Source organism: Pyxicephalus adspersus, chromosome 2 (assembly GCF_032062135.1).
Source record: "Pyxicephalus adspersus chromosome 2, UCB_Pads_2.0, whole genome shotgun sequence".
NCBI lineage: Eukaryota > Metazoa > Chordata > Amphibia > Anura > Pyxicephalidae > Pyxicephalus > Pyxicephalus adspersus.
Window position 1 is genome coordinate 31,094,519 of NC_092859.1, and position 12,621 is coordinate 31,107,139.

The window sequence follows — 12,621 nt, forward strand, 5'->3', positions numbered from 1 at the left end:
GTAGATCTTTTCACTATTTTTCATGTATATTGTTTATGATTCTTTATCCTTCTTTTTTATCTAATTTTCAAAAGTCATCCTTCTAATGACCCAATGTACCTCTGCTTTGTTATATCTATACCTCTAAAATTAGTTTGAGTCTTTTGTCCCATGAACCTTTCATATTATATTTATATAACGGTTGATGATGTAGCTTTCTCTTTTATGCAAAAACAATGAAAAATATACCCAATGAAGTAGCAGTTTAGTTTACCAAAAATGTAAAAAGGGAACTAAAATGAAAAAATAGAGAGCAAAGAAAGGGGGGCTTTTTGGTAAGTATAAACAATTTACTTTTGTTAAAAGAAAATAATGTACAAAATAATGAATTAGTGTAGTGAGAATTTGCCCAAAGAGGCACTAGACAGAGTGTTACTGATATCACTAAAATATAAATGAAGAAAGTCCAAAAGGAGGAACGCAATTGTCTTGTTTTCCTGGAGTGTTTTGCTGTTACGGGTTTCCTTCCCTGGGGAAAATATAATATCTAAAATATGATATTGTTTATCATTGATATGACAAGAACTTCCTGCTGGAAAATATCACTCCACCATTGTTGTTTTGGATAACCCCCTGATTCCATAATAATAAAAAAAAAATTATATTTTTTTTTCTATATTATCTTCAACTACGAAGCAGTTTATTACCCTTGTAACTTAGATGACAAAGACCATAGAGATGCCTTTTAAGGACATTGGAAATTAAGCTGCTTCTCAGACTATGTTGTTACAACATTGTCTTCCACTACAAATATCATTTGTTTCTTCAGCACCAGACAGAAGACATCAGTGCTTAGAACAAAATGGCCGCCCCCATGCCTCGTCTGCCTAACAAAAACCTGAAGATGCAGTCCAGACAGGTCACTGTAATCTTTATCCCTAATGTAAAGAGACAGAGTAGACTAATGACCTAAAATATTTAACTAAGTGACAGTTATTTCCAGGTCAGAATAGGAAGGGGCTTAGAAAGCTAAAGGCTCGGACTAGTCTAAAAGGGCAAATCACAGAAAGCAAAGTGTGATCCCCCTAAAGTATTATCCAGACGGTTGTTGTGGTTAGTGCTTTTTACCTTGTACAGTTTTAAAACAAATAGTTTTTGGAGTCCCTGTGCTTACTACCAGGATCATGTGACAAATGTGAGGACTTAAGCACATCTATTGATTTTTTTAGACTTTTTCAATGTCCTGCCAGTGCATGGCAAACTGTCAGTTCCTTGTCTAATAAGGGTGCCCTTTTTGGTCATTGAGGTGCATTTATGGGATAGAAAGAGGGTGTTTTTTTCTCTTATTGGCCTCCTTTTGATCTATTAAATAAAAAGTTAAATAAAGTTCTGCTGACCTTAGCACTTACCATGCCTGTACCTTGCTTCTGGTTTGCTGGCTACCATTTGTTTGAAATCTAGCTTCTAAATTGCTAAATATGCTTCCTGTTTGAGGGTGGCTATGTTGCTTTGCAAGGTCTTATGGAGTAAGTCTGTAGCGACCCTTTTGTGTTTCCCCCCAGGTAGGATAACCTGACAGTCTTTGTGTTTTCACAAACAGGTAGCCTGAAGCCCTGCACCTGAAGCCATTCTCCTGCAAGCCTGCAAGGGCTTTGGGGGGAAATAGCATTGAGTTTTGTTATACCTTGATTTTGATCAAAATACCTTTTGATCATGTTAGAAATTTAGAGCTGTCCTGTGTCCTGTAATCTCAAAGAGTCAGTAGTTTAATAATAGACTGCTGGACAGGGCTGACAGCAAAGGATATACCAAAGGGTATATTTTTACATAATTTGTATACTGAACTTGTTTAATGAAAGTGCAAGTAATTGATTCTGTGGGAACTAAGATAGAATTCTCAGTTCCTTTAGAGGTAGCTAGAGATGAGTGAATGTAGTTATAGAAGTTTGCTTTGTTAATGGTATAAGGGTGAGGTGACTATAAATGGTCCTTGGGAACTCATCCCTTGGTCCATTGATAGTGTCATTCAAAGCCCCATCAGTTCAGATTTACTTCCTCTAATTTTTTATCTGGATAAACATGCAAGGGGCTCCATGCTTTGAGTACACAGAATAATATCAAAGAATATAGTTTCAGGTGCCTTGGATGTTATGGGGTAGTTTTGCCCATGCCACCTTAACTTTTAAAATGTTGTGTTAAGATTAGATGGCCAAGGACTACGGACTACAGACATGACACAGGTGTTGTTTGAGATGGAAAACCAATTCCAGGAGACTGTCATGGAGTGGGGATGTAGTGATCACTGCCATTACAACACCTTTTTATATCTTTTTTTATCAATGGTCCCACTCCCAGTACTAGGATCAGTAAGGAACCAGGCAGTAATCACTTACAGACAATAGGTTGGGCACCAAGAGCATAGATAGATAGATAGATAGATCCTTTTTTGTACATGTGGTACTGTGTGGTGTGATGTACTGCAGACCTGTTGCGTTGGGGTGCCATTTCAGTAAATGCACCACTGGTTCACTAATGCAGGTTACACCGCGCATGTGTGAACAGGGCCCTGTATAATATAGATTTCCTTTAATTATTGAAACCCAAGTAAATATTGTAACCTAAGTAATTCATTATTGTAACCTAAGTTATTATTGTAACCTAAGTAATTGATTATTGTAACCTAAGTTATTATTGTAACGTAAGTAATGTCTTACACTTGGTCATTTCAGACATAGCATGTGAAAAACAAAATGCATTATCACCTAATATACAGTAATATCACCTAAAAATACCAATTAACATATTTTTCTGTTAATATAATTGACATTTATAAATGTCCTCAATTTAAATATTTTATTTTTTTATATATACAGAATTTTTTTAGGCTTTGAGAGAACATTTGTTTTCATTCTGTTTAACCTTTTTATTTCTTTCTAGAGCTTTGTCATCCGTGGTGGCTTTGGGAGCAAACATCATCTGCAACAAGATTCCAGGGTTGGCGCCTCGGCAAAGAGCCATCTGCGAGAGCCGCCCGGATGCTATTATAGTTATTGGAGAAGGGGCACAGATGGGGATCAATGAATGCCAGTATCAGTTCCGCTACTCCCGATGGAACTGCTCAGCACTCGGAGAGAGGACAGTATTCGGACAAGAGCTACGAGTAGGTAAGCATTTTGTACCTATATGGAATGAATAGCAAGCAAAGAATTTATTTGATTTGTTTTTCAATGTTATCAAAACTCACTTCATTCAAGCTTCCTTTACTAAGCAGGCCATTTGTTAAAGTGAACCTGTCATTTTAGGCTAGTGTTCCAAAATGCAAGTTTCCACAAGGTATGTGTAAGAAAGGTTCATGCACATTTCATATGTTTGCTCAGTGCAGGCTGAACAGAATACAAAACTCAGCACTTCCAATAAGCCGGGTTCACACCAATGCACTGTGTTAATGACCACTGGGTGAACATGAAACGTGTTGCATTTAAACACAACATAACATGCAGCAACAAGCAAAAAAGTTAGTATTTTGGCATGTGCAATGAAAAGAAAAACACAGCAACCCAACACTCTAAAAAGCATGCCAACACAAGTGCATTTTAAGCATGTCAACACATGCTTCACACAAGTTATGTAAATCCAGCCTATGTTATCAGCAAATCCTCGTTCCTTATGCCTCATTCGTGTGGGCAGGTCTTTGTTGGCCACACTGGATTGAGAGATAGTAGGGTGGCATGGTTGCCAGCTCGGTCATACTTGTCTTGTGCTGCCTGCTTTTTTTTTAAACTGGTTTATTAGTTTTAATACTCAAGAACAAAATATATATAAATCAGCTTACCAGTCTTCTACTTTTATTTTGTATGCAATGCACTGTATCTATGAAATATGAATATGCCCATTTTAGAGCAGTGTTTCTCAAGCAGGATTTCATGAAACCCCAGGGTTGCACCAAAGCTTGCTAGGAGTTCATTGAGCCATGAGGTCATTTACCACTTACACCAATGAACTATTTGGGTATGTTAAAAAGGTCAGGAGGCTTCTCTGGGGTATGATATGTTATAGGTTTACAGATCACCTCCCCCTTTTCTCACCTCAATAACCAGGGGTTTAATAAAAAGGCCAAAAACAAAACAAAATCTGGAGGTTAATTGTTAGGATTTACTTACACTTTAAACTTAGCCTGTCCTGCAAAAGCCATTTTGTGGAGTTCTGGTTTGAAATCATATGCGTGTACCTTCTTTCTCAACACATTTTAAAGCAATTTTGTCTATCCACACAAAGAAAAACATTATATGAGTTCGTTTGAGTTGAATTGTTTTACATCAGACATGATGTAGGTTACGTTCCAGGATAAAAGTAGGGTGTAACTGTGGCTAGGAGCCATTCCAGTAAGAATATTTCATGACAAACACCAGCATAATAATGTGGCTAGGATAGCTGACTTTTATGTTATACATATCTTATATTTTGTATATTGTTACAATTTAGATAACAGCACCCCTTTAAGATTTAAAGTATCCTAGTATGTTGTTTCAATGCATAAAAACAAAGTATGGAATGAGAATTTCGCTTTTTTTTTCTGCTATTCTGAATACTCAAACAGAGCAATTATTTTGACCCCAGACAAGGTGTTTATTGCGTATATGGGATTTGTAAGATGGATGTTTTTTTGTCTAGAATCAAGGCAAACATTTATTTTGACATTGTGATTTTTTTAGCTTATGTTTTAATCACAAAAAAGGTAAAGTTTATCTCTAGGCAAAGTTTTGAATAGAGAAAGAAAATGATTAGACCTCAGTATTCTCCCTAGAATTTTTTAAGCTGGGTGCGAAGAACATGTGGGTGCGTGGTGGCCCCTGTATCCTAACCCAACTTTTCAGTAACCACCCAAAAACAGCCAAGTGGTTACTGAAAAGTGCTGGGTGGTGTGCCCAGATAAAAGGGGCTGGGGAGAACACTAGAACTTTAGTCAATTTGTTTTTGCTGTTTGTGTCCCAATTGGTGAGACTGACCCCTCTACTTGTTCTTGTCACCAAAACAGAAAGGCGAAATCCAAAATGTTTAAGTTGTCTGTAGAACAGAAAAAGAGGAAATGTTCTAATTGGAGCAACTGTCCAGCAGCAAGATTATACCCATTATGTGATTTCCTCTGTTACTATTACTTACTATTACTTTCACTGGGACATGAAGTAAAGGGAAAATTCACCAATGCTACATAGAAAAAAATACCCTGGCAGGGTTTTACCCTTTGCCTACCCTAAAAAACACCTATAAATTCAACTTATATAAACACAAAGGAAGGGGGTCTATCTGTCATTTAGGATCAGGCAAGACAACACCAGCAGGTGGACATTGCTGACATTAAGCCAGGAGACAGGCAGGACCTGAGAGCACGAAGGTTGCTCAAAATAGTTGAGTAAATACCTCAGGAAAAAACACTTGCAAAAAACAAGGTGAGTAACAGAAAGTGCTCATTTGGCATTCACATTTCGTTTAATGTCCTTTCAATATACAACCTGGAAACAAGCCATGAATTTTTTATAATCAAGTTGTTTTTAGATTAGATTCCCAAGTGTAATTACATTAGCATTGCTCCCTACATCATACATTTTTAAATGTAGGGTTCCATGACAATGCCCCCCTCATTGGGAAGGTCACAGGATCCTCATTTCTTTGCTCAGTGCTATTACACCTTGAAGACCGAGGATTAAATAGGGATTACTGTGGTGGTGCTTTACATAGAAGTTAAGAATTGCAGACTAAACTTTATTCTGGAATGGCTAGGAAATCACTTAAAAAATACAAATGTAGATCAAAGGTGGGCTTTTTTGAGAAAGCAAATGACTATTACTGTTTCAGTGTGCAAAATTCATTTTGATATATGTGTGATATGAGATATAAATTGTTTGTGGCAAAAAAGTTGATGCCAAAAGCTAAATGTGCTAAACAGACAATTTTCAGGAACTAAGTAATTTCTCAGACTGAAGTAAGTGACTGAATGATCATCTTAAATGCTTTATGGCCAGGGGAAGCATTACACATATTTTATAATGAACATTTTAAACAGGTCACACTGGTGAAAAAAAATCTGGATGGCTTTTTTAGGGCACATGTTGACCTAAGGGGATGAATTATTATTACAGTAAAAAAAACTTTCCTAACCGTGTGTCAGGCCTTAAATAAGCCCCAGGAAGAGGCATAGAAAAACAATGTCAGAATCTATGTACCTAAGATGAAACTTTAAAAAAATAGCCTGTGGACCTTCCCTGGGTTCAAAAGCCCCCATCAAAGGCTTCAGATGAATGCTTTAGGATCTTTTCTCCTTTTATGGAGCAGGGGAATGTGTCCTCTTGACAATGTTGGCCTTAGGATATATAAAGAGAAGTCACTTATCTGTACAAGCAGAAATTATGCCTATGGCAAAGGAATGTATCCATTTGGATGTTTATGTAAAGTTTTCCAATACAGATGTCAAAATCACAGTTGGAAAAAGTGAAGTTCATGAACCTTCGGGTTTAAACGGTCAACTCTTTGGCACCCTTGTAAAAAGGTACATGTTGAATAGAAATTCAACTTACATGGTAAAAGCCAGGTAGATATTTTAAATACGCATGTGGACAGACCGAAATGTTTACTTGGAGGCACATTAAAGTAAAACGCAGTCATCAAAATGTATTTGAATCCTCCGTCAGGTGCCTTCAGGGTTCTTTTTATGTCCTTCTTAATTACCTGGACTTTTTTTAACTTCATGATGAGAAGCCAAAAGTTATCTCCAGCAACACACTATTGTTTCTTAGATCTTCTACACACTCCAGCAAATCTTCTGCCAATTGTGTGACTGACTGACTATTCCAAATGATATTCTGATCAATAATCAATCGGTCCCAAAACACACACATGTATAGGATTCTGCCCTTCTGAGTATTTTTACCGAATAGAAATTATCAGATCTTTCAGCGGATGTACTTGGTCATCTGTGCACAGGATGCAACTTGTATATGCTTAATCAATAATTACTGTCCACAACCAAACAGTGAGTCCAAATGTAGTTATTCTACAAATTTATATATCTATTATATAACAAGCAATTAAAATCTGAAAGTCAAAAATTACTCAACATGTGCACATGCCTTCCCTTTAACGGGAAATAAAAAAAAAAAAACAGTTGTCTTTGAAACTTTTTCAAAAGAGTACTTGGAGACATGATAACTCCCCTTTAAAATGGAAAGTGCTTGGCATTTTGTACTTATGATGCAGAGAGGTGAAAGGAGAAAATCATTTGTAAGTGGTCAGACTGACAACCACTAACAATCCAGCTAGACTCAAATGTCTCCTTCTCTCTTCTCTTCTCTTGTGCAAAGCTTATATATAATTTCAGAGCTCCCTTTGATGTGTTTCCCATAATTATCTGTCACTAACCCATCAGGTGACAATGCATCTGTTGCCCTCCCTCAATGCTAAGCCTGACATGGTGGAAGTAGTTTTTGAGCTCGGAATCCCGTGAGCCAAACATGAAAACACTTTTATCTTGCAAGTGTCCCGACAAAGCCTTGCTGGCTGTCCATAACCCCTATCTCACAATAAAAAAAATGTTTCTTTTATGTACAGGTAGTAGGCACAATAAAGTAATGCTACCTGACTTATGGGTAAATTCTATAACTAAAAACTGCATTTCCCTCACAAAGTTTGGAGGTATGAAAAAGGGATGACCTTTCTTACCAAAATAAGACATGTCTTTATTTGTATTACAGTGCAAGGCCTACCTCCCAAAAAAGCAGGTCAGGTAGAAAAAAATGAAATATTACTAAGATAAAATGCTCTGTCTTCAAACAAGGTTTTTTTTTTGGGGGGGGAAATGGGGCATTGTTTGGGTGTACCATGCCATTTTTCTTTTTGCATATGTCTGCAACAAATCTAAATAGGTATGCCTGTTTCAGCACATTTGTTGCAAGTAGAAATAATTAGATTGCAGAAGAAATGCTCGAATCTGTTGTAGAAGTGACCTAGACCATAGCATTCCCCTAAAGTCATACAGCAAATAGAAGGTAAATAATTGACACCATGTAAAGTGGTGCTATGGTATGCCTTTAACCCCTATTCATTTGCTCACTTTATCTGATGCCAACAACATACAGGGCCCAAGCTGGAATCATGCAGCTTTGAGATGTTATAGTTCTGCCTTAAGCCCTAGATTGGAATCTTGCCATCATTTTTTCTTGGTAAGGATAAATTTTGTGGCTCTGAAAAAAAAAGTAAAAAAACTATAAAAATAAGTAATAAAATAAAGCATGTCAGGTATGCTGAGCTTAGTGAAGCTTCCCATAGTAGCCTCTTTTGTTACAGGTGCCAAAAATGATAATTCAAGGTCCATTTGCTGGTGCCAGAAACGGGGAGACCTTCTTCGGCCTGGAGAGATAATGATATTGGGTAACCGATACAGATAAACCATGATTTATTTATTACGCTATTATCTTTTCAATAAACCAATTATCTGGCTGTAGATTATACACTAGGAGTGGACAGGGAGGAGAGAGAATTCGAACCTTTAATGGGGAATCAGACTCTGCTGATAAGAGGGAATGAGAGATAATGTTCTCCTAATCAGAAATGATATTTCTATTTTTGGCGCTTTCCTGAACAGAAGGTTATTGTTACAGATATTTGACGGGCAACTTAGTATTGTATTGTCTCTTTATGGTGCCATGTCTAGAGAGGTTTGTACTACTTCCAAGCTGCCCATGGACATTATTAGCTATAATCATTTTTATTTATCTGTATAACTCTGGCGTATAATCTAAATATAACATTGCTTTAAAGGAAAAATATGTCTATCTGTGATACTTTTGTCCTTAATATTTAAAGTACTTCTATACCCAAAACTTTTCTTGTAGTTTTGGATACATTAGGGAAGAATTAGAACTCCCACTGGGTTTTAATCAACAACAAGTCTCATTTTTACCATCAAGGTCTACTGTATGTGTTGTCCTCCCACCTCTCCCTTCACCTGCACATTAACACAGGTATGCTTCCCATGTGAACAAGGCCAAGAACAAGCAGCAGTTCACCCATGTAATTACACAGCAATCAGCAAATGGCAACCAACAAGCCGCCTGTGAACAGTGGAGAAGACAAACGTATTTCTTTTCCCAGGTTGCAGTAGTGCCATTGTGCTGCCTGGAAGTATTGTGTTGTAAGTGATGTGTGTGCCAGCCGTGCCAGGAACTGTGTAAACACTAATATTTATCCATGAATTCTTTGTTGCCATAGAACCAACATTCTAAAACTGATCCTCAGGGAACCCTTAAAGTGGACTTGTCATGAAATGTACTACATTTTTCAATAATGACTTAAAAGCTAACAGAGAAATAACACAAAAAAAACCTTGTGATGTGCTATCCCATTCTACCTAGTGTCTAGGGCACATAAAAACAACATTTACTTACTTTTTCCCTTTGCTATTGTAGGTTCCTCCTCTTGTGTGACTGACACCCCAAAGCCAACTTTCTAATCTGCTCTATGCTATGGTTGGAGGCCTGATGTTGTCACCTACAATTTAGAACCAATATTTCTACATTGTAAAGTTGTGTACAGAAGTTTTATTTCTGTTTCTGAAAATGCTCTCTAGTTGTTTCCAGCGACAGTAAAATAAATGAGAGCTGTATTGAGTGGGGAGGACAAACAGGAGGCACGCTACTGAATCCTACCCCATAGGAAATGACAGCGGTCATCATTGGTTCAACTTTAAGGCCCCTCTCCCCATCAGCACATATTTTAGATAGGGTGTACTGCCAATCAATTCCCACAGCACCTTCTCATCATATTCTACTGTTGTCATTCATATAACGCTAAACAGAGAGAAAAACATAGCAGTGATTCTATTGGACCATATACTGGCAGGATGAACAGCTTTTTTTTTTACATGAGCGTCAAATCTTTATATTTTGAACATGTATAGGTTGATATTTTTAAGAATGAGATTTCGAAATTTCTTACTTCATATGTTAGGAAACAATAATCGCCTGTGAAATGTGTTAGCTGGAGAGTGGGAGGTGTTAGTATGTGTGCAGATATGACCTTTAAAGAGGATTGACAATGCAAGGAGCACATACTGGATGAGAGGGATCTGGATGTCCGCATTGTCTGTCAGTTGAGTGGCATCAAAGTGAGAGGGAAGTTTTGGCATAGCATTATTAGCCTATTGTGCTCCAAATAAATAAAAAGTAGCTATTTGTGCTCCATCTGAACTACTCTAGTCTATAGAACTGAATGCCCAAAAAATGTTATCTCGTATTTGTATACTACTAATCTCTCCACTTTTCATGTAATGGAGAAGAAGACATGTGTGAAGACCAGCCTGGGTGACAACCATTGCTCCCTCTTAAGGTACACTGGCTTCCAACCAGAGGCAGGAAATTTGTTATCTGCAGGAATATTAGGGAAACTGAATTTGCAACTACCCCATCTATGGATTGTTAAAACTGCAATATATCAGTTTTTTGTTTAGATACCATGTAAGCATTTTGTTGACCAATTTATTGACCAGCTTTGCTTTATCTGGTCTTGGTGAGTATGAGTAGCTCTATTCGGCTGAAAGAGTCACTGGAAAATGCAAGGCAGACAAAATTTAGCAAGTTTAAATTATGTCATCCTTACCAAAAGCTCCTAAAAAAAATTCGAGAAGCGTTTTGTCTGCACTCTCCTCCATCACAATGGCTTTCTTGGAGATCACCAAAGCGTGAATGAGCTGCCTTATTCTTTCGACATCACAAGCTTGCTAACACTTGAACAGTGTTTGTTGCTTTTTATTTCACTTGTATCTCTGAATATCGTAAGGGTTGTTGTACCAGATCAGTTGACTGTATTTGCCAGCACTTTTGTAGGCCTTTAACACACTAGTTTTAGTGCACAGATAAAGGGCCAATACACTGACAAAAGAATATATTTATAGAATTGGTAGCAAACAGCTACATTCAAGGTTTAAACTTTGTCCACATCTAAGGAGGTGACACATTTATTTCCTAATTCATTAAGGCCAATTGTCACCTCTGAGCTTTCCGATTAAACAATGAAAATGCATCACCAGCCCTGTCCAAAAACAAAAACACAATTTTAGTAGAGTTAGAAATTCAGAAAATGTTTTCTTGTTGTCTGTATCTTCTTGTCTATTGTCAACCTGGCCCTTTATTCTTGACATTGCGGTACAGGGATAGCAAGTGGGGGAAGTCTGCCCATTGAGAGTCACTGACAGAAAATAAAAACCTGATAAAGATTTAAAACACTCTGGCAAAGAAAATGACTGGAGTTAGGTTTTAATATCAGGCTAGAAGATCCAACTACTAGACTCGATCTTTGGATTTCGGTACATTGCATTCTAGGGATGAGAAGTAACACGCTTAAATGTACTTTCCAATTTTAGTCTTGCTTCCAAACAGCCCATGAAGCCAACTTCTGTGCCTATCATGTTTGTAAAAGTTCCATGGATACTAGCAAACCTGTTTTCTCAATAGCCATTGAGTCTAACTTTAGTTATGGGGTAAGCCGGTGCTTCTCTGTGACGTTCTAGGGTTCCTCCAGAAGTTTTTAGGGGTTCCTTAAGGAATGAGCAGTTTATGTCACTCAGAGCAATTTAAGTGACAATAATTATCTTTGTGTCTATCTGTAGGGGTGACATTCTTCACAAATTGGCAGCTATGTAAGAGGCATTTTCCCACTGACCGCCACCCTAGTCTACTGTGAGCTGTGGATATGGTAGTTGTAACAGGGGTTCCTTGAAGACCTGAAAGCAATTTAAAAGGTTCCCCATTTTAAAAAGGTCAACAAAGTCTGGGTTAGTAGTTAGACGTTGACAGGTTCTACAATCCAAAAGCAAAATTTTGGAATGCAAGAAATAACAAAAACACAGTTGTACTGCAAAAAGAGGGTTTGTGTCTGATTAGGTCACTAAGGATACACTGGATAGTGTGGTCAATTTCTTCATCCTATTAAAGTACACAGAAACCCCATGCAACTGTTATTAATATTACACAGTATTTTTATAGCGCCGACATATTATGCAGTACTTTAAAAAGTCCATAGTCATATCACTAGCTGTCCCTCAAAGGGGTTCACAAGCCCCTACCTCAGTCATATGTACAGTCTAAGGTCAATTTTTGGGATAGCCAATCAACCTAACTGCACATTTTCAGAATGACAGGAAAGTAAGGATGACACTTAAAAAAGAGGCTATTAGTACAATACTTACCTGAATAAATTTAATAACTTCAGTGACTTTAGTCGGGCCTTAAGCAGAAGTGGAATGTTTCCTTATTAGCACTAGCAGTTCACTGGTTTGACTCCTTGCCCGGGGTTGCCCATTAACTCGAGTGAACAGACCATCCATCCTCCATTTTTTCCATGTGGCTTCACAATTACCTGTTGATGAAATTCACAATGCTTCAACAGATCCACTGACAGGCTTTAAGCGGCACCCGTGATCGAAGCTATCAACAAGAGACTCATATACCTGCAAGCGGTACTGTTAAACTGTACTCTGCAGGTGTGATCACTATTCAGCACAGGCGCTGTCATCAAAGAGACAGACAAATTCTCAATGATGGGATAAGAGCAGGCACTTCATTATCTCCTCTCCATTGCACAGCAGACAAGTGA

At 37.6% G+C, this 12,621-nt stretch overlaps 1 protein-coding gene across 2 annotated transcripts in view; it reads left to right on the top strand.

Annotated features, from left to right (window-relative positions):
- Positions 1–12,621, top strand: part of WNT7B (Wnt family member 7B) — a 65,053-nt gene that overhangs the window by 39,671 nt on the left and 12,761 nt on the right. For both annotated transcript variants that reach the window (XM_072400271.1, XM_072400270.1), the window contains exon 2: positions 2,917–3,143. In XM_072400271.1, the coding sequence (XP_072256372.1) occupies positions 2,917–3,143 (227 nt within the window). The remainder of the gene's footprint in view (positions 1–2,916; positions 3,144–12,621) is intronic.